Source organism: Aulonocara stuartgranti, assembly GCF_965226115.1.
Source record: "Aulonocara stuartgranti genome assembly, chromosome: 2".
Lineage (NCBI taxonomy): Eukaryota > Metazoa > Chordata > Actinopteri > Cichliformes > Cichlidae > Aulonocara > Aulonocara stuartgranti.
In genome coordinates this window covers 23,374,501-23,397,282 of record NC_138940.1, presented here as the reverse complement: position 1 = coordinate 23,397,282, position 22,782 = coordinate 23,374,501, and the positions used below count along the sequence as shown (strand labels likewise).

Genomic DNA, 22,782 nt, shown 5'->3' with positions numbered 1-22,782 from the left:
CTTAACTGAATTGCGTCATAAATACGTCAATAAAGTCCCATTCACTGACGATCAGGTACCACGGTAGCCGCCATATTCGCATCTATGGTAGGGTAGCGGTGCTTTCGGCGAGCGTGTGATCCAGTCATCAACATCGACTGTTCCCTGCGCCGACCCTCCAAACCTTTCCTCGGAGCGGCCCGCGGTTCCACAGCCTGCATCGGAGCATCGAGGCAGAAAAAAGCCGGACTTCCACAGAGGGTGGTTGGGGGGGAAAGACATGCAACGTGGAGCGGGGGTCTAGGTGGACTACGATGCCTTAGACTTGGAGAGGAATCCTGGTACAAGATGGAGGTAAACAGCGTTAGTAGTGAGGTGAGTTGACAAATGCGTGTTTTGCATGTTAATCTCGCCGCGTTGCTTCTGGTTTCGTGGTGTCCCGTTAAGTTATCTCGCCCCGCTCGTCTCGGCAGAGCTTAAATTCGCATCACGACCTGCAGCGCACCGTGATGCATGCTAACGCACTAGCTAATGCTAACAGCTGGTTAGATGTTTGTTTTTATTGCACTGCCCTGATTTTTTTTTCTTATTAGTTTAACACTTACCCGTCCCGTCTTTCGCAACGGCTCATCATTCCGCACCGACACTGGTGTTTTTACCCAATGACAGGTGCCCGTCGCGCATCTTTTTCTTGTTATTTACACTTCTCAGGAGGAGTTTACCTCCTAGCTAGCTTAGCGCTTGTAGCATTAGCAGCAGCTAGCTTGATAGCTGACAGCTTGCAGGCTTGAAAACTTGGGAGCCAAGTTGTTATCCAACCTCTACTGTTTAAGTAATAAAAGGTTGCTAAAGTATTTTAGTCTGTGTGTGTAGTAGTTAGGCAGCGCATGAATCCAGCCACTGCAGTTTTTTGTTTGTTTTTTTTTGTTTAAAGTTTGTCATTAGCTGCGCTAAATCGGTCAGTCGTGTTTACTGCTGAAGGTTGGCTTGTCAGCAGTACTTGTGAATTAGTGATGCTGTTAATAACTTAATAACAAAAACGTCTGTGCGCAGCTTTATAAGTTATAATTTGACCAAAAAAGTGCACAACGCGTTTAACAATGGACTGACAGCGGCAATAAAGTGACGACGCTGTGACTGAAAATTGCGCAATATGGAGCTGTACTATTTATCACTGTTAGTACAAACCAGTGATACCTTTTTGCAATGACATCCAGAAACAGTCTTGTGATAGCTGTGGGAAGGATTCAATTTGCTTTTGCACGGGCTCGGTAATAAGGTTTTCCAGTTGCAGCAAAGCCAACTTGACATCCTAAACCTGATTTCTGGGATTCTTTGCGGTCCTTTCACATTTACACACTGAAAAAGTCCGTCTGGCAGACTTCTGTGACTTTCGTAAAGTCAACAGAAAGTTACTGAAACATCCCGGGGTTGTTTGAACTGACCCTTCCATTTTTATTGAGGTTTCTCTTGGAAACTTTTAAAGCTTTTTGTTAATCTTTCATATAATACCTTTTATAATAACTTAATCAGCTTCATGGCCCAAATATTACAATGCTTTTAATAACAATAATAATGGATTGCATTTTTATATAGCGCTTTTTCGGGACCCCTCAAAGTGCTTTACAATACCACTATTCATTCACTCTCACATTCACACACTGGTGGAGGCAAGCTACAGTTGTAGCCACAGCTGCCCTGGGGCAGACTGACAGAGGCGAGGCTGCCATGGCGCGCCATCGGCCCCTCTGGCCATCACCAGTAGGCGGTAGGTGAAATGTCTTGCCCAAGGACACAACGACCGAGACTGGGGCTCGAACCGGCAACCTTCCGATTACAAGACGAACACCCAACTCTTGAGCCATGATCGCCACTTTTAAAAAGTTTTACTGCAGACAAACACTTGAATTTGCTGTTTACTGTAAGCTGCAGCTGTGAAGACTGTGAGATTACAGAAGTAAATATCAGCTGAGCTACCTAAACCAGAGCAGTGGTGATGCTGGCTGTTTAATCAACACTGTATCAGTTCTCACATAAAAGACTTCTTTTTTCTCAGGCCAAACCCTTGTATGCCGGTATAAGTGTATGCAAAATGATATTATGTAGGATTGTCAGACATCAGATGGCTGCAAAAGGCTGGCCTGGTTGCGCTGAGTGTAGGCTGCACTCCCATTACAAGCTGTGATGAGCCACAGCAAAGGTGGGAGTGAAAAAAATCTATGTGTGAATTATGACACAAGCTCTGCCCTGGCTTCGGCCAAGCTTGGATGTTACCCTTCACAGATGCACCGAGGCGTTTGCTTTCAGCTTTATTCTGTGTTGTTTCGGCCTTTGCGGTGTCTATCTTGTCAGATTTTTTTTTTCTTTTAAATATGTTTTTCTTGCCAGTGTTGCTCTGCTGCAGCAGCAGTAGCAAGATATTGGAAAGTGGTTTTGCTGGCCTCCGTTGTGTGGATGTACACGAGTGTATGTTGGTGGCTCCACCCACTGAGTGGGTTTGCGTAGTGCTATGACTCATACCCCTCTTCAGAGGCTTGATGGAATTCAACACACACAAACACAGTGGACTGAATACATAATGCAGGCTGCGCTTCAGCCTGTAACTGAAATATTCAGACCTGGATAATGTTTTTGTGGTCAGTCGTTTGATTTGCAGATGCCGAGATATCTGACATTCCTCCTCTGACAATGTCATTTCAGCGTGCGTGGCTGTTACAGTAAACAAAGAGGGTGTGTGTGGGGGGGGGGGCGCGCTTCTTAAACGTGGTCTGCGGTCATTTAAAGTATGCATTTACCAGCATCATCAGCTAGAAGCTCTAAAAGAAACAGGCCCTATTATGTCTTGAATGCTGACTGTAGCTCCAGCAAATATCTGACTCTTGGAGCTTGTTTTTTGCTCTCACTGGGGATTAAGCTAGAATGCTAATAATGGGGGGGCTTTATAGGGACAGGATAAGGGCTGGACAGCTGGACGGGATTAAAGTATGGACTCCATACTGTTTGACAACACGCAGAGAACTACAGTTGGAAAAGGGACAGTGCCGTATTATTGCATGTGTGACTCATCGAATTCATCTGTTGAATCTTCCATCATACATGTGGGCGTGCAGCTGCTGCTGCAGTCATAGTCCTGCTCAGCTAAAAACAAGGATGAATAAGCTTTGTGAAAGTGCTTACTGCTGTTGACAACAACTCTGATCAGATTTGTTGCTTTGGCTGCAGGTCAATGGGCATCAGATCATGGATGAGCCCATGGAGGAGGGAGAGTCTTTCTCACACTGTGTAAGTAAGGCTGCGCTTTTAAGTCTTCATGTCTGTGTGCGTGAAGCGGTGACCTAACCCCACCGCCTCGTGTTTCTGTCTCATTCTGCTAATGTTTGTGTAGGATGATGGGACATATAAGGAGATTCCTATCACCCACCATGTAAAAGAGGGCTGCGAGAAAGCCGATCCGTCTCAGTTCGAACTGCTAAAAGTCCTCGGCCAGGGCTCTTTCGGCAAGGTGAGGGAACTCTGGAGATGAGTCGAGTGGTTTGTTTGTGCCGGCGCTTATATCTGTCTAAAATCCTCTCATTCGCCTTCTGTCAGGTGTTTCTTGTCAGGAAGATCCTGGGTCCAGATGCTGGTCAGTTATATGCAATGAAAGTTCTAAAAAAGGCATCTTTGAAAGGTAATGCCACTGTTGTTTTTGGCCATCTCTGCATAAAACAGCACCAGTATTGTCTGTCCAAAGTGCTGGATTTCTTTCTGAATGGCTCCATCTGTCTCCTTTGTCTCCAGTCAGGGACAGAGTTCGCACTAAGATGGAAAGAGACATTTTAGTGGAAGTCAATCATCCCTTCATAGTGAAATTGCACTACGGTAAGACAAACACTGTTTGTTTGTTTGTTTGTTTGTTTGTTTGTTTGTTTGTTTGTTTATTTATTTATTTATTTATTTATTTATTTATTTTTAATACACATAGCATGGCTATTACACAGTTTTGAACATTTAGATGCACTCATGGACTAAAACGTCATGGAAACATCAGGATTTCATTTATTTCTTTTTCTGGGACGGAAACTTTTACATCAAGTAAAAATAAAAATTTAAAAATAAGTGAAATGTACTGCACACATTTTTAAATCTTTTTTTTTTTAAACACAATGGGGTCCAGAATTTTACATAAACAAGCTTTTGGCGTAATTCTGGTAATCATTCATTTGTTTTTGGCCGAATTGGTAGAGTTCAATAAAGTTTGTTGTCCTGGCATGGAACTGGCTTTAAAGCCGAGTCAACAGATTTCAGTAGTGTTGAGGCTTTAGAGAAGCTTAATATTAGGCAATTTATCTGTTCCCCAACCAGCTTTCCTCTCTTTAAGGGCGTCACTGTCCTGTTGGAAATATAGTTGTTTTTAAGTTTCAAGAGTCTAGCTAATAGCTTGAGGTTGTGCTGAAGTTCTGCAGCCTGTCAGTGTGTGGTGATGTGAAACATGATTGGTGGTAGACTGACACTGGTGTTCCAGTAGGGGTGGGGGAAATGATCAGTGTGTCATAGTATCAGAGTGTTTTATGTGGTGATAATGTATCAATAGAGAAACACCAAATATGTGCATTTTATGAAGTGTATAAAATGTTCTGGCTCATCTCATGCACCACCATCCACCACAGCAGTAAAAATGGGAAAAGAACCTCTTTGCAAAAAATCAGTGTCAGTCTGATGATTTTCTTTCATATTCTCTGACCGACTGCAACTGCAACTTATTGTGACTAATAGGGCTGGGCCATATTATACCGTTCACGGTAATACCGGTATAATGTTAGGCAACGATAGGAAAATGAAATATCGCGATAGAATGGGAGTAAAACGCGCATGCGCAGTGCCTTTGTTTTCATACGCACATGACCGATTGTTGGTTTGTAAAAATGGTGCAACTTCCGTGATGTGGAACTGGTTTGGTGTTTGTCCATCAGATACACAACAAAGCACATTTTTTTGCAGAACATGCAAGCGGCCGTTGTTATTGTCGTATTTGTCGGACTAAGATGCTCTTAAATCTGGGAGTAATCTGGGTCCCAAACTCCGTATATTTGACTTCAGGTCAAACAACCCTGCAGCATCACTGAGAGTTGAAAACTGTCTAAATTCTTTGATCTTTAATAAAACGATCAGCATTGCTGCTTTACCAAGTGTAACTATAAAGTTTAACTTCCAGGCATCCATGAAAACAAAAGTTATTACATTTAACAGAGTTAGAAGTTAGCAGGAAGCTAGCGGAAGTTAGCTCGCTAGTTTCGCTAGTTACCTAAGCATGATATTGCATGTTCTGACTGAGAGATTTCTGAAAAAATTCAAACGTACAGCTCTGCTATCACTTCCAACATAAATGAAGACAGGAAACTAAACAGCAGTGACGTTTGTAGGGTTACTGAAGTTGGGCTAGCTGGTATATAATGATGTGCTACGTGATCGCTAGCGACACAGCTATGTTAGCATAACATAAACAGTGAAGCTGGAGGAGGAACATTAACACTTTTCCACTTATAAAAGTTAACGTGAAGGTTCTTCATGGTTAGAGACAAATGCAATCGCATGGCAGGGTGCTGTAAACGGACCAAACTTCAGTCAGGAGAACAACTGAGATAATCCATCCACAATACGAGGTTAGTCATTAATATACTGCAACAACATGGGAATAGCTCAGCTGCCAGAGAATTCAACATTAATGAATCAATGGTACAGAAGTGGAGGAAGCAAGAAGAATGAGTTTAATAAAGTTTGATTTATCTGACTGCTTTGTTTCGCTTAATGTGCCTTATAATCCCGTGCAACTTATGGTCCGAAAAATGCGTACTGCACACTGCAGTTTAATGTTGCAAAGCACCTCTTTTTAACTTCAGTGGATATTATACATGGTTATGCTCAGGATATGTCAGCCCATTTCTACTGGAAATGCCTTTGGGTTAAACTTTCAGCAAGGAATTTGCATTTGCACTGTTACATTTTTATAAAGCTTTAATGTACATAAAAACCAGCTTCTTGTTTACGTGAAAATAAATGGAAGGTTGTCTTTTTGCGCTAGTAATGTTGTGGAGTTGTATTTTGTCTCGCATCAATTATATCGTCAGTTATATCGTTATCGCAAATTTTCAAATATATATCGTGATAAATATTTTTGGCCATATCGCCCTGCTCTAGTGACTAAATGGTTGCTTCGAGCTTGAGGCTGTCGCACATTCACGACCACTTTTGATTGCAACGTGATTGCGCAGGCTGGTCAATCAGCGGCAACCCTGCAGAACGGTGGTATTCCTGAAGAACAGGAAGTTTGCTGAGTGCAGTGGTAATAGTTAAATATGCATTTCATCCAAATGTGAATTTCTTTCTATGTAGCAAGCAACAGACTTTCAATGATTGATCACAGTTAAAAAGATTGCTTGCAATAGCCAACTTGACCCCATTCAATTGATGGCAGGCTAACTCCCATCTTATGGCAACATTTATGGCAGGTTTTAGTGACAGTGCTGGTGTGTTTGGCTCATTTTACAGCAAGAAAAACTTGACGTGAGATGACTTTGTCTTATTGGATTAAACAGGCACTGTTAAAGTTAATCTTTGAGGACATAATTTGCAGTTGGAAAAGGTGATAAATTACAATATATGTTGCAATACTCTGCACATTGCAAAATGTTAGAAATGGCAGTAATATTGTATTCATGGGGTGTCTGCTCATTCCCACTTCTGCCTTCTAGCCGCTTCTACTTCAATGCAGACCTGTGCTTTGGTGATTTCTGGATAATTTCTCCAACTTTGTGTCAGCCGAGCCGAATGTTGTTGTCGTTTTTAACGTGTAAACGTCGGACAATTTCAGAAAAAACGGTCAGGACATTTTCTACAGTTGCCCTTTCTCCTTAGCACAAAGAATGAAAGGTTCTACTTCAGGTGCTTTTAACACAACTGGAACTACTCAGTGTTGTTTATACGAGGGTGCTGCCTTGATAGAGCACGCTGAAAGCGGTAAACATGACGCCCACTCAGTAGGTGAACGCACCTGACAGATAGCTGCGCTGCTCACACATCTGCATAATTCGACATCGCAGACTTTATAGTAGGGAGCTATCAGGTTAAAGACCGGCTAATGTTCAGTCTGACTGCATTTGTGTTCCCCCGTGCACGTCTGTTGGGTGATGTCTGGAGGAGTTCAGGGCTGTAGTGCACGCATCAAAGCTTTTGAGTCCTTTTCAGACTCTGACAAAGTGGCTGCACTTCATTTAAACTGATAATCTTAGACTATAAAAGTCTTTAGAAATGGCTTCAAGAGATGTCCCCGACTTGTGCAAAATCGTCTTTCTCAGACGTGCTCTGAGCTCCTTGGACTTGCTGGTGAGTCTAGTCATTCACCAGCATTTGGAACTTGCAGCAGCGCTGAATTAATACGCGGATGTAAAGTTTTGAGCCTCTACATGGGATCAGAACCATGTGTTCATTTCAGGGTTTTTTTGCTTTCTGCTCCAGAAAAAAACAGTTTGCAGAACTGATTGAAATCAGATGTTGCTGTAACGTCTCATGTGCGTGTAACTGTATGATCATACAGAATGAATTCAGGGTGGGTTTAACATGGCGTAAGCTGTTTATCCGCATCGTGTTTCAGTCAGAAATGCCTTTAACCTCATTTAACAAAATATTTTTGAATGCTTTAGTTATTTAACAGGATTTGACATTTCATCTCGACATCTCTGTTAAATCACAATACTGTTGGCTTGTGGATAAATTGTCAGTTTCCTGTCTCCGCAGCCTTTCAGACAGAAGGGAAACTGTATTTAATACTGGACTTTCTCAGGGGAGGGGATGTATTCACTCGCTTATCCAAAGAGGTAAGCTGGCATTCTGTTGTCTTACATGTTGTTGTGCCTTCAAGCTTATTTTTGTCTTTATTCTGTTTATTTTGTACTTCGGTTAAAAAAAAAAAAAAAAAAAATCTGAGATGTTCTTAAAAATAAAAATCCTGTTAGTGCCCATGTTTGTGAAACTCAGAGCTACAGATGCCAAAATGTTAATTTATAAACCCTAAGGAAATGTAAATATGACGGCAACTAATGGAGCAGGTGCAATTTTAGTATGCAAGAGTATTTTATTTATTTTAAAAGCGCATAAATGTGCCAAGTCATTTGTCTCTGATATCTTCTGTTTGTTTTTTATTCAAATTCCGACTTGAATTCCTCATGAAAAGGCAAGTGCTTTTCCTCGGAATCTTTATTCCCCCTTTTTCATCATCAGCTGCTTGTCAGTCAGATTCCCGGCTCAGCTTTTCTCAGATGCTTTCAGGGCACTCAGACAATGTGTGATTGTTCTCTGGATAGACCTATTGTTGAAAGCATGTCTCAGAACCAAAGCGATAGCTGCCAGCGGCGTCAGATCAACAGCTTGCCGAATCCTGAAACGTATTTGAAATGTTGATGTTGTTGTGACAATAACGATAATACTCTTTTTCTCTGTTTTGGTAACTGAAGCTTAATATTCAAGTTTGGTTTTGTTTTTTTGTTTGTTTGGTTTTTTTTTTTGTTTCCTTTGCTGCTGCTGAATTTCTCTTCAGAGTTCAAAGAGTAAATTTGTCCAGTTCTTATCAGGTTATGTTTACAGAGGAAGATGTGAAATTCTACCTTGCAGAGCTGGCCCTGGCCCTCGACCATCTGCACAACCTGGGCATAGTTTACAGAGATCTCAAGCCAGAGAAGTAAGAATCACAGACCTCATCTTCCCCTTTCAGCATGTCGTAGCAAAGCCCTGCGCAATGGCACAGAACGGAGTACAGAAGGGAACTGCAAAAGCCGATTGCTTTTGGTTTCATTACAAACATTTTCAAGTACAAAACCACTTCGATCTTTCACCTATATTGCTGCAAACTATAGTGTGTGTGTGTGTGTGTGTGTGTGTGTGTGTGTGTGTGTGTGTGTGTGTGTGTGTGTGTGTGTGTGTGTGTGTGTGTGTGTGTGTGTGTGTGTGTGTGTGTGTGTGTGTGTGTGTGTGTGTGTGTGTGTGTGTGTGTGTGTGTGTGTGTGTGTGGTGTTAGCAGCTAATACAATTAACATATAGTCTGAATTAAAACAATAGCTGTAAAAACAATAGACCTATTGATTACACAGCCACGTAAAATAAAATGTGACTAATCAATATATATGTATGCATAAATTCAAATAGTTAAAGTTTTGTTTTTTTTTTTTTTAAATCTGACTTAAAAAAAAAGATAAAGATCTCTGCTCAGTTTGAGTCTGCGTTAGTTTCCCCACGGTGTGCGGCCCTCACACACACGGAGTGGAGCAGAGTAAAGCTGACAACATGCCAGGTCACTGTAAATGCAAGGCAGCGTTTGACGCTTGTTGGGAGGCTAACATAGCAGTTGGAATGGAGAAAGAAGCTGTCTGAGGCTCTCTTATTGTCGGCTCACTCAGCCAAAACGAGTCGCAAAAAAAAGTCAGAAACTGCTGAACGACTGCGAAACAAACAACTTATTGGTGAGAGAGGGTGAGATACCTCCAGACAGCACCTGCCTTTGCTGTCATGCACTTTAAAAAAAGAAAAACCATAATTATCAGTATTGGATCACAGTTCCTTACAAATACAAAATTGCTCCATCTCTAATATGATTTCATTTCTGTAAATGAAAATTTAACATAAATACATACCATAAATCTAGGAAAATTTCTCCATATCACAAGGCGGATTTGATCAAACATTCATTTTTCAAGAAAATCAGTTGAAGGGTTATTTTTGTTTTCTAACTTACCTGCTGTATGAAAATAAATTTTGGTTTAGTTTTTCCGGCTTTTGCTCCGTTTTTCATAAAATGTCTGCAGCGTACGGATTGAACGTTTTATACAAACCTCTCAGAACTCACTCGCTTTAGTCGTGCTTTATGCAGAAATCACAAAACATGAGATGCTTTGATGCTCACCTCTGTGAAATCTCTTCTTGTCTTTCAGCATCTTACTTGATGAAGCTGGACACATAAAGTTAACAGGTATGAGCTACCTTACTTTTTTTGACTATGAAGAATCAGGAAAGAGTCTAATGTAGTTAACCTGTTAAATATGACCATGCTTAAAGTGATAGATGTGCCACTACTGTTGAGTATTGAGTCCTACTAGTTTTGTTGTTTGTCAAATATCTTACTCGTGTGCTCCTCACACACGACGGAGTTTCACTGCCAGAGACGCCCGATGTTGCTGTCAGAAATCAAACTAACAGTCGGAAATGTCCTCCTGCTTTCTCTCATTTGATGATGATGATGGATCAGTGTAGCCGTGTTTCACTTCTGCTTATTATGAGTTTCGTAATAATGATATTGATTAGATGCATCAACAAAACATTAAAAATTTTAAGATCAGTTTTTAATGCAAAGGTAAAATTATGCCTTAAACAAAAGCAAATCTGTGATCACTGAAATGAGTTAACTGTTTCTATTTATTTCCTGTTTGTTGTGGTTGCTGTTGCTGTTTTCTAACTGTTTGATTTATATTTGTGTTGCTATACTGCATCTTAAAAGCCTAACCAGGAAAAGATCTGCAAGTTAGCTTGGTTAGAAGTCGTACGTGTATTGCATTGGTTACGTTTTTATTTAAATGCAGCAACGGTAATATGCATGGTCTGTGTTTTGTATAAATAAGTAAAATCCAAATGCAAACATTTGCAGTAAATCTGTAACTTCTTGCCTAAAACTTTACTATGTTACACAGACTTTGGTTTGAGTAAAGAGTCGGTAGATGCTGATAAGAAGGCATATTCCTTCTGTGGTACGGTGGAGTATATGGCCCCTGAGGTGGTCAACAGGAGAGGACACACGCAGAGTGCAGACTGGTGGTCTCTGGGAGTACTTATGGTACGCAACCTCACACAAACCTGATTTAAATAGGAAGAAAAGACATGGGACATATGTATTCATAGGAATTTTATACATTAAAGTAAAAGGAAAAAACCTGACCTATGGTGTGTTTGCAGTTTGAAATGCTCACAGGGACGTTACCATTCCAAGGGAAAGACCGCAATGAGACTATGAACATGATTCTCAAGTGAGTCATTGTGAATGACATCATTAAGGCATGTCAGACAAGTTTTGATATGTAGATGATAACAGTGACACCCCCCCATGTTCATCTGTCACTCTGTTGTCTCTCTCCCTGCAGAGCTAAGTTGGGAATGCCCCAGTTCCTTAGTTTGGAAGCCCAGAGTTTGCTGAGAATGCTGTTTAAACGTAACCCTGCTAACAGGCTAGGTAAGGAAATGTGATCGTCAAGTCACGCTGTTCACTAAGGTTGGTTAACATTTTGGCATCCGCTTCTACCTCGAAATCGGCCAAGAGGTTAATAATGTGCGGATGAGTCGATGAAAAGCAATAACGCTGGGTTAACTGAACCAGAGCCATCTGTGTCTTTAGGGGCCGGGCCCGACGGCGTGGAAGAGATCAAACGCCATGCATTCTTTTCCACCATCGACTGGAATGTGAGTGCACACACCAACACGCACTTCTCACACTCTTTTTCTTTTTTCCTCCTCTCTCCCACACACCCACACGCATAAACACACACACACAACTCCCCAGCTTCTGCTGAGGATTCACACCTAACAAATGCTTGGCGTGGTGACTACTGGCCATCAGTCTTGGCCACGGGATCTGTGTTTGTGTGTGTGTGCGCGTATGTGTGTGTGCATGAGTCTGGGCAGAGGTCCAATTCTCACTGTGTGTGCACTAATAGCCCTGCATGAGCGTTTAAGAGCCGGCAGGATGCTATTGGCCGGACCAAGCGGTGGTGGGATTTCAGGGGGTTAATCTGGGAGGGGGTCTTGGCCTCTCCTGCACATATGTTCACACGCTCCAGACGGCCTGTGATAGTTTGATTCCTCACACGTTTACGTGTCTCCTGCATTTTTGTACCTGCAGAAACTGTACAGGAGAGAGCTCCAGCCCCCGTTCAAGCCCGCAGCAGGTAAACCAGATGACACGTTCTGCTTTGACCCAGAGTTCACCGCTAAAACGCCGAAAGGTACACCTACACACACACACAAGCACGCACGCACGTTCTGCTCACATGTTTTTAAGCTTACAAGCAACAGCTAGTCCTGCAGCCATGGAAACAGCAACTGCAAAATGTTAGTGGGTGTTTATGTTAGTCTGTTTATATTCTGAATTATCTTGGTTTATTTAGACTCCCCAGGTATCCCGCCCAGTGCTAATGCACACCAGCTCTTCAAAGGCTTCAGTTTTGTTGCGCCGACCCCCATGGATGAGAACAAGGGCTCCCCGCTGCTCAGCATCCTCCCCATAGTTCAGGTGAAGATGCATTATCGTAACCTTGTATTCGCTCACTCTTTACACGAGGTACTTAATGGTACTTGAAGTATTGTCTTGCATGCACGAAGCTCACACAGACTTTTTTTTTCTCTTTTCATGAAGCAGCGTTCATGAGAAACTATTGTAATCTCTAGAAATTCAGCAGTTTCTCCTCCTGTTTTGGAGCCATGCATAAATTTCATGATGCAGTTGCAGCTCTGTGCAGAACACAGTAAGACAGATCGGTCACTGAAACATTGTAACTAATACCTGAGTGCTGCTGACACGGTTTCTTTCTGTTGCCTGCTGATTGTAATTACAGTGGAATAGTTTGGATTGGTGGCAGAGGTCTAGGATCCAAATTAAATGATCTTGTAATGACTGTTCTGCTGCTGACCGACACAAACAAACAGGCACATTACAAAGTTGATGGCAGGTTTGCTGCGGAGCACCTGTGTAAATGTGCAGCAATAGTTTCACTCTGGACAGTTTGGTGCAGATGTCCACCTGAACTTTAGGTTGACCTGCTAAACATTTGGTGGTTAAAGGTCAAACTATTAGATAAAATGATGAAGTACTCAGTCTTTTTATTTTTTTTCTTCTCCAAAGGTCAACTTCACTGACATTATGTTCTTTGTTGTGGGACTCAAATTACCAGGATGCTCTAACATTTGATACACGTTGTTGACTTGCATAGACAAGCTGAAGTGTCACTTGCATCCTTCAGCGTCGCTCGTGAAGGACACGAGGTGATGCTGTGCTGGAACTTTTTTTTTTTTAATGTCACAGGACACTGTATAAATGTTAATGATTCCTGCCCTTTCCAGCTGCACGGAGGCTCAGCCAAGTTCTCCGACATGTACGAGCTGCAGGAGGACATCGGGGTCGGCTCCTACTCTATTTGTAAACGCTGTGTACACCGAGTCTCTGCCATGGACTATGCTGTGAAGGTAACCGGCTGTTTCCTTGTGACCTCTGAACATGTTAAAGAATCTATACCAGAGGACAGAAGTGTTTTGTTTTTTTTAGATGGCTTGTTTTCTCATAACTGCATCTCGATCATGTTGGGAAATTTCATTATGTTTATGTAAATTACATTTACATTACAGCACAAATGTGCACTCGGAGTCAGGCGTGAGCTGTTTAGAATTTGGGTTCTTTCAAAATCACTGCATCTTCACTGCCAGTCCTCAAGAACTGACACTGATTATAGCAAAAGTTCATAAAAATGTCTAAAAGTAGAAGTTCTTTAAAAACATATGTGAATGTCAGACGCTTGAATTGGTGACACAAATCTGTGGAGCCTGCTTTATTCCTCCAAAGCCTTTCCTGTGTGCGTTCTCATGCTTGGACAGGCATGGATGTAAACTGCAGCTTCTTTAGTTTGCAGTGTCTTGCAGCTGCAGGTTAATAGATCGCTAAGTGGCACGACTGGTTCGTTTTATTACACATGCTTTGCACCTCTTGGTAGAGCCAATGAAAGTACAGTTGATGTGTGTAGAATAAGAGTTTGTGGACATCAGCGTCTTTAACTATCGATACATTTAAAACAGAGCGACTCAAATGGAATTTGGTTATTCATAAAGCACCAGCAGATGGCAGCACAGCTTCAGTTTGCTTTTAGTGTCTCAAGTCTCTGATAGAAGTTAGAGTTGTTTGATCACTAATACTGTGTTTGTGTTTCACTCAGATTATAGACAAAAGTAAGAGGGACCCCTCTGAAGAGATCGAAATCCTGATGCGATATGGACAGCACCCCAACATCATCACTCTGAAAGACGTCAGTGACATTTATGTGTGAGCTTTCCGACACAGTCGGCTTTTGGCGGGTATATTCTGACGGGTTGTGTTGTCTCTGTGTCAGGTGTATGACGAGGGCAGGTATGTATACCTGGTGACGGAGCTGATGAAGGGAGGGGAGCTGCTGGATCGAATCCTCAGGCAGAAGTTTTTCTCCGAGAGAGAAGCAAGTGCTGTTCTTTACACCATTACAAAGACTGTTGACTACCTCCACTGCCAAGGGGTGAGGAAACGCTTACACGCGCGTGCACAGCAGAGTTAATTTGGACACGTTTTCTGAATATCTTCTCCTTCTCCTCAGGTAGTACACCGAGACCTGAAGCCCAGCAACATCCTGTACATGGACGACTCGGGGAATCCCGACTCCATCAGGATCTGTGATTTTGGATTCGCTAAACAGCTCCGGGGAGGCAACGGCCTCCTTCTAACCCCCTGTTACACCGCCAACTTTGTGGCACCAGAGGTAAGCAGGAAGCAAGGCAAAAAAAGAGAATCCATGATCTGCTTTGTTTCTGAGTCTGATGGCTTGTGTTGTTCTTTGTTTCCGTAGGTACTAATGCGACAAGGTTATGATGCAGCCTGTGATATATGGAGCCTTGGAGTCTTGCTGTATACCATGTTAGCAGGGTAAGACTGCACACAGAACTCTCAGGAGTCGTTTGGATGATTAATAGCAAACTGCATGTGATGCGATTATGCATTTCATAATCTGCGCTTTGTTTTCATCGCTGTCAGGTACACACCGTTCGCTAATGGGCCAAACGACACACCGGAAGAGATTCTTCTCCGGATAGGATCTGGGAAGTTCTCTTTGACGGGTGGCAACTGGGATACTGTGTCAGACAGCTCGAAGGTACACACTGACACATTGTTCTAAATCCTTTTGTTCAGGCTTCCTTTTAAGCAGCTGTGATGTTTCCTTTTGTAAACCTAGCGTTGTAAAGTTTAATGAAGACGACCCGCTTTTCCCATGTACTTAAAAGTTTGATACAAATTATGCCGTTGACTTAAAATTGGCCAGAATTAAACCTTTATACCCGTATGAATTCATAGTGGCTTTTTAAAATGTGCCATTTAATCTTTAGAAATCTGTATTTGTGTATTCCAGGACTTGCTGTCCCATATGCTCCATGTGGACCCTCACCAGCGATACACAGCAGAGCAGGTTCTAAAGCATTCCTGGATCACGTGCAGAGATACGCTACCGCACTTCCAGCTCACACGCCATGATGCACCGCACCTTGTCAAGGTGAGTAGATCCAACCGTATCCCGCTAACAAAGACCTCAATTTACAGGAACAATTATTATTATCTACTACAGTTAAATGATTAGTAACACCTCAACATGTGTGCTGGACTTAAGACCTGTAAGAGTTTTCTCATTTACGTCAGAAGATTTGTGCCCTGTGTGCACAGATGGACAGTGATAACGTTGTATTTAGAAGGAAGTTGTTGTTTTTTTTTATTTTTATTTATGGAGCGATGTGCGGTGGAAACGAGCAGATTTGTGAGCAGATGAGGAGGCTGAGGAAGAGTAAACGGTTTAGTGGAGGCTATTTGTGGAGCCACTGCTGGTACTTGTGTACGGAGGCGCGTGTGGGTGCAAAGTTGGAGCTAAAAGTGTTCAGATCGTGATGTCGGTGGCTTCAGTGAAACAGATTTCCTCCAAAACGTCAGGATTTTGAGGACTTTTTTTATTTATTTTTTGTCCACTGCTGCCAAATGAAAGGGCCAGTTTGGGGACGTAATTCTTCAGCAGATGCTTTAAAACAAACCACAGACTGAGCAGATCCTGTATACTGCCGAAGGTTGTTTCAAAGTTTAGGCGTCACAAATTGAAAAGCACAGTAATGCCTGTATTTAAGACTGGAGCCAGAAATGGGTCTAAGGCAAATGAGTGGAGAGGTCAATCATTTCTGCCCTCACTCTGCTGGAATACGGACACCCTAATGTGGCTGGACACACGGGGGCCAGGTCAGGTTGTCTGGGTATCATTTGTGCTAAGCACTCGACCCAGCTGAGCTGACCTCTCTTAATCTCAGAGAGCAGCAGCTGTATAAAAGGCCAGAGTCATGCACAGGATTTTGCTTCTGACTTTTTACACTTCCTGATCCGGTGATAATGTCGCCATTAAAGGAAGGACCAGATTAACAGCAGGTTTCAGTCCTAAAAATCCAAGAATTCTTTGTTAATCCTTGTGTCTCCAGACTGCTCAGTTAACATTAGGTAGCCTGGACTAGAGCAGGGCGATATGACCAAAAATATTTATCACCATATACATTTGAAAATTTGCGATAACGATATAACTGACGATATAATTGACACTAGACAAAATACTTTACAACTCCACAACTTTATTAGTGAAAAAAAACATCAATGTATTTTCGCTTAAACAAGCAGCTGTTTTTTATGTGCATTAAAGTTATCTAAAAATTTAACAGTGCAAATGCAAATTTCTTGCTGACAGTTTAACCAAAAGGCATTTCCAGTGGGAATTGGCCGACATATCCTCAGCATAACCATGTATAATATCCACAAAACTTAGAAAGAGGTTATACACACACAATACGATAATATTATGTTGAAGCACAGTACGTATCACTCTGCGAGGCTCCTCCCTATGATAGCCATAATGCTCCGACAATCCATCAAGCGGTGCGGGTTCGTAGCTTAGCAAAGTCGTACTAAAACATTCGACAGATTTTCGAGCGCCGTGTACCACATAAAATCGTTTCAAGGTCAGTAAACAACCAGAATTCATACATAAGGCACACGGGATTATAAGGGGCACTGTCGATTTTCAGAAAAATCAAAGGATTGATTTTAAGTGTGCCGTATTTTCCAAAAAACACGGTAATAACGACGGCCCGCTAGCATGCTCTACCAAAAATAGTGCTTTGTTGTGTATCTGACGGATGAAAGCCAAACCAGTTCCACATCACTGAAGTTGCAGCATTTTTACAAACCAGTTCTGGTTCATTCGTTTTATTCAACGATCCGCTTTCGCTCTTCTCATTCTCCGTCGCAGGCACGCTTTTTCCTACATGTGTGTATGAAAACAAAGGCACTGCGCATGCGCGTTTTACCCAAATTCTATTGCGATATTTCATTTTCTTATCGTTGCCCAACATTATACCGGTATTACCGTGAACGGTATGATATGACCCAGCCCTAGCCTGGACTGCACCGTAACCTCTGCTGGTCATGTCAGAATTCTGCCTAATGTCTACTTTCAATAATTAACTGTATCCACACAGAAAAGCTCATTAAACTGTAAACCGCAGAAACATTAGATGCCTAATCAAGGACTCTTAGACTGTGTGGCAGAGTAGCTGCTTGTCATGTTTTTATTTTTCTTACTGGGGGGGAAGGGAAAACAATTCGATGTGGATCACAGAGGATTACTAAAAGAGGAGGAAGTTACCCAAAGACATTTTCAAATCACCTTTCAGCCTTGGTTGTCAGTATATTGGCCCCTACCTGTCACTCAAATGTATCATATCCATTATAACAGCGGTCTCCGTCCTCTTTTGCGCCTCGGATCGGTTTAATGTCAGACAGTATTTTCACGGACCGGCCTTTAAGGTGTCTCTGATAAATACAACAAAATAAAATGATACGGCCGAGACAAAAACTGTGGTATTTTGTAAATATAATAATAAATGTGAATTCACTGTGTAATTGTAACTTTATTAGCAGCGTCCTCCTGAAATGCGTCAACAACGTTGAGAGTAACATCCTCCTCTCTGCCCCTTAGTGCTCTGGTCGCTATGGTAATGCGTAAATATTTCTTTCAAAATATTACTCACAACTACAACACTGGGAAAGACCCAGGGAAACGGAGTTAACGATAAAAACCTTGAAAACCACAAATTTTACACCCGAGCCTCAACTCTCACGGTCCAGTACCAAACGACTCACGGACCGGTGAGCCATTAAACAAAAAATAGTTTAGATATTTTAATTTTTACTGTAAAGTTAGATTTTCAAACTTTTTGGGAGTCTTAAACAGCCATTTGAGGAACTGCGGTTGGTTGGACAAAACATGTGACCATCTCATTTACCAAATCTGGGAAAATGTGATCGACACAGATGGGAAAATATGACAATTTACAGTGGCTTGCAAAAGTATTCGGCCCCCTTGAAGTTTTCCACATTTTGTCACATTACAGCCACAAACATGAATCAATTTTATTGGAATCCCACGTGAAAGACCAACACAAAGTGGTGTACACGTGAGAAGTGGAAGGAAAATCATACATGATTCCAAACATTTTTCACAAATAAATAACTGCAAAGTGGGGTGTGCGTAATTATTCAGCCCCCTGAGTCAATACTTTGTAGAACCACCTTTTGCTGCAATTCCAGCTGCCAGTCTTTTAGGGTTTGTCTCTACCAGCTTTGCACATCTACAGACTGAAATGCTTGCCCATTCTTCTTTGCAAAACAGCTCCAGCTCAGATTAGATGGACAGCGTTTGTGAACAGCAGTTTTCAGATCTTGCCACAGATTATCGATTGGATTTAGACACCAGACAGGTCAGGGATAAAGTTATTGAGAAATTTAAAGCAGGCTTAGGCTACAAAAAGATTTCCCAAGCCTTGAACATCCCACAGAGCACTGTTCAAGCGATCATTCAGAAATGGAAGGAGTATGGCACAACTGTAAACCTACCAAGACAAGGCCGTCCACCTAAACTCACAGGCCGAACAATGAGCGCGCTGATCAGAAATGCAGCCAAGAGGCCCATGGTGACTGTGGATGAGCTGCAGAGATCTACAGCTCAGGTGGGGGAATATGTCCATTTTTGGCCAAAATGCAAAACACTATGTGTGGCGGAAAACTAACACTACACATCACTCTGAACACACCATCCCCACTGTCAAATATGGTGGTGGCAGCATCAGTCTCTGGGGGTGCTTCTCTTCAGCAGGGACAGGGAAGCTGGTCAGAGTTGATGGGAAGATGGATGGAGCCAAATACAGGGCAATCTTGGAAGAAAACCTCTTGGAGTCTGCAAAAGACTTGAGACTGGGGCGGAGGTTTACCTTCCAGCAGGACAACGACCCTAAACATAAAGCCAGGGCAACAATGGAATGGTTTAAAACAAAACATATCCATGTGTTAGAACGGCCCAGTCAAAGTCCAGATCTAAATCCAATCGAGAATCTGTGGCAAGATCTGAAAACTGCTGTTCACAAACGCTGTCCATCTAATCTGACTGAGCTGGAGCTGTTTTGCAAAGAAGAATGGGCAAGGATTTCAGTCTCGAGATGTGCAAAGCTGGTAGAGACAAACCCTAAAAGACTGGCAGCTGGAATTGCAGCAAAAGGTGGTTCTACAAAGTATTGACTCAGGGGGCTGAATAATTACGCACACCCCACTTTGCAATTATTTATTTGTGAAAAATGTTTGGAATCATGTATGATTTTCATTCCACTTCTCACGTGTACACAACTTTGTGTTGGTCTTTCACGTGGAATTCCAATAAAATTGATTCATGTTTGTGGCTGTAATGTGACAAAATGTGGAAAAGGTCAAGGGGGCCGAATACTTTTGCAAGCCACACTGTAACTTTAACAATATTTCGTCAGCTTCTGTTACATTATTGAAACTATATTATCTTTTTCCCAGCCAGTAAGAAACAATTTAATTATATATTTATACAGTAGCAGTGGTGGTGAGGCCAGCTGAAACATTAAAGCCACGTGTCTTTGTTTCATCAGGGAGCGATGGCTGCCACCTATTCAGCTCTGAGCCAGAAGACGAGTCAGCCAGTGTTGGAGCCTGTGGCGGCATCCAGTTTAGCCCAGAGACGCAGCATGAAGAAACTCACCTCAACGGACATGTAGACCCATGTTTCTCACCCACCAGTTTTGATCTCACTCTGTCAGACTCATACGCAAACAAGAAAAAGCAAAAAGTACGCGCACACCCACAGCCCCAAGTCTTGGCCAGTCAGAACTACTGTCTCCCAGGTTTTCTTTTTAAAAAAAAATCTATTTATTTGAAACACCGGAACATCTGCAATCACACACACACACACACAGGACGAGGTTGCGTTGCAGAAGTCAGCCGAAGACGAACAGAGGAACCTCGTATCTGTTACTGCTGGGGAGACAGACTTGTATTTATTTCCACAGCTTCTCATATGCACTTACCCTCCTCGCCTTTCATTCTTTCTTCCTTTTTATGTGAGGAAGAAACGCACCAGCTGATGTTTTCCTTCACTGTGATTGGCTGATTAAAAAGCTGCTTTGGTTAAACTGTGCTCCCCCCCCACACACTGCTCTTCATCTTCGCTCCGCCATCCTCCTCTCCCCTCATTTGCTTTTACTTTTTTTTTTTTTTTTTTCAACGTGAAGTAATGATTTATGTGTGAGAGTGCTGGCAAGTTGGTATTGACTGAGGTACTTTGCATAACCGTTTCCCTTCTGAGACAAAAATAAAAAAATAAATGTATTAAAAAAAATCAGATACTGCTTGAAGCGGGTTTGAAGGTTCTTCAGAACCAAAATCACTTCCCAGCACTTTTGGTAACATAAACGCATGTGTGGACAGATCCTGTATTGCTTTTCCCTTGAAACTCAGTCGGATTTGTTTTACTTGTGTATCAAAAGACGTAAACATGCTGCAGACGGACAAAAGATACTGTCTCGCTACTGAAGGTGAACCTATGTGGTAACAAGAAATCGTTTGCAAAAATGATATAACTATATAGAACATAATGAAGATGAAGAGCATGTGGGGGGGAGCTGTCGGGATTTCTCTGGGGGGGATGGGACGCACCCTGTCGAACCAGAGAGGCTGAATTTAAAAGAATAAATAAATGAATAACAAAAAAACATTTCCATGGAAATCTCTTCAAAAGACATTGTGGAAATTGTATGATACTGTATTTATTTCATTTGATTTTTAAGATTCTATTTTTCTTTCAAGTTCTGTATATATTGACATTAAAGATCATTATTGACATGCATCCACTGTGGTCTGTGCTGCTTTGTTACATAGCGCTGAGGCAGATTTAACACATGAGTGTGACAGAGCCAGCGTTCATGTGAAGAGGTAACTTCAGTTTTAGTGATCCTTCTGATTTACTTGGTTAGAATATGTGAAGAGCAGAAACAACGGGTACTGTTGAACCCACTTTTGTACCATCTAATAATTCTTTGTAGCACAGATTCAACAAAGTTCTGGAAACACTCATGAGATTTTGTTCAATGTTGATATGATGCAATCACACAGTTAGCTGCACATCCATGATGTGAATCTCCTGTTCCGCCACATCCCAAAGGTGCTCTACTATATTGAACTGGTGACTGTGCAGGACATTTGAGTACACTGATCTCATGTTTGAGATGATCTAAACTATATGACATGGTGTAGCAGTCTGCAGGAAAAACAGTCATCAGATGATGAGTACACTCTGGTCATTTAAAAAAAAAAATTCCCCCAGGGATCAATAAAGTATTCTGATTCTGATTAAATGACGATCAGCGGCAATAGTTTAGGGTTTAAATTCTCACCTACCATACAAATGTTGCAGCGGAAATCGACTCATCAGACCAGATGATGTTGTTTCCAATCTTCTATTATCTAGTTTTTCTCACTCACCATCGATAACTCCACAGTTTTCCCTTCTCCTCAGGTTAAGAGCCTTGGTGTCATCCTAGACAGTTCACTTTGCTATAAATCTCACATCAATAATCTCACCCGTTCTGCCTACTTCCATCTACGTAACATTAACAGATTGCTTCCTTCTCTTTCCACCCAGTCTACGTCCATTCTTGTACATAGGCTTGTTACCTCCCGTATTGACTACTGCAATTCTCTTCTGCATGGTCTCCCCCAAAAATCCCTCCATAAGCTTCAACTGGTTCAGAACTCTGCTGCTCACATTATCACCAGAACCCCCTCCTACCAGCACATCACCCCTGTTCTTCAGGAACTTCACTGGCTCCCTGTGAAATTCCGGATAATTTTCAAACTTCTTCTGCTCACCTTCAAGGCTATTCATAACCTCGCTCCTTCTTACCTTTCTGACCTGTTAACCACCACTTGTTCTGCCCGTTCACTCCGTTCTTCTTCTTCTATCCAGCTTACTGTACCTTCCTTCCACCTCACCACCATGGGAAGCAGAGCTTTCAGCTGCTCTGCTCCCAGGCTGTGGAACTCTCTGCCCCCTGAAATAAGAAATATTGGTTCTCTCCCCCAGTTTAAATCCCAACTCAAAACTCATCTGTTCAAATCTGCATATTCACTGTGAATCCACTGTTTGTTCATTTTATCTTGTGCTTTTATTTTATTGTTCTTATTCTGCCATTGTTTTACTAGGTGTTTTATCCTATTGTAAAGTGTCCTTGGGTGACTTGAAAGGCACTCATAAATAAAATTTATTATTATTATTATTATTATTATTATTATTATTATTATTATTATTATTATTATTATTAGTTTCAGTGAACCCTAGTAAATTGTTGGCTGTTTTCTATTCTTAGCTGACAGAAATGGCACCCATCATGGTCTTCTGCTACTTTAGCCTAGCTGCTTCTAGGTTAGACGTTCAGAGATGCTCTTCTGCACATCTTGGTTGTATCAACTGGTTGTTTGAATTGCTGTTGCCTTCCTATCAGCTCAACGCAGTCTGTTTTATCTTCTATCACCTGGTTATGTGGGAAAATCTCAGCAGATGAGCAGTT

At 41.9% G+C, this 22,782-nt stretch overlaps 1 protein-coding gene across 1 annotated transcript; it reads left to right on the top strand.

Moving 5' to 3' along the window:
• The first annotated feature begins 103 nt into the window (after positions 1-103).
• Positions 104-21,062, top strand: rps6kal (ribosomal protein S6 kinase a, like). Its single transcript, XM_082544433.1, has 22 exons — positions 104-354; positions 3,202-3,261; positions 3,365-3,481; positions 3,568-3,649; positions 3,760-3,840; positions 7,753-7,832; positions 8,586-8,692; positions 9,939-9,976; positions 10,692-10,834; positions 10,954-11,024; positions 11,139-11,227; positions 11,390-11,454; positions 11,894-11,996; positions 12,159-12,283; positions 13,111-13,233; positions 13,974-14,063; positions 14,148-14,306; positions 14,385-14,546; positions 14,634-14,710; positions 14,819-14,936; positions 15,192-15,332; positions 19,810-21,062. The coding sequence occupies exons 1-22, from the start codon at positions 328-330 to the stop codon at positions 19,933-19,935; spliced, it is 2,184 nt and encodes a 727-aa protein (XP_082400559.1). The 5' UTR covers positions 104-327; the 3' UTR covers positions 19,936-21,062.
• The last annotated feature ends 1,720 nt before the right edge of the window (positions 21,063-22,782 follow it).

What these genes read in the sequence shown, in the direction of transcription:
- rps6kal (XM_082544433.1), top strand. Translation starts at nt 328, where the DNA reads ATGGAGGTAAACAGCGTTAGTAGTGAG. An exon ending in GAGAGTCTTTCTCACACTGT is followed by an intron (nt 3,262 to 3,364) that starts GTAAGTAAGGCT and finishes ATGTTTGTGTAG; the next exon opens with GATGATGGGACATATAAGGA. An exon ending in ACATCATCACTCTGAAAGAC is followed by an intron (nt 14,064 to 14,147) that starts GTCAGTGACATT and finishes TCTCTGTGTCAG; the next exon opens with GTGTATGACGAGGGCAGGTA.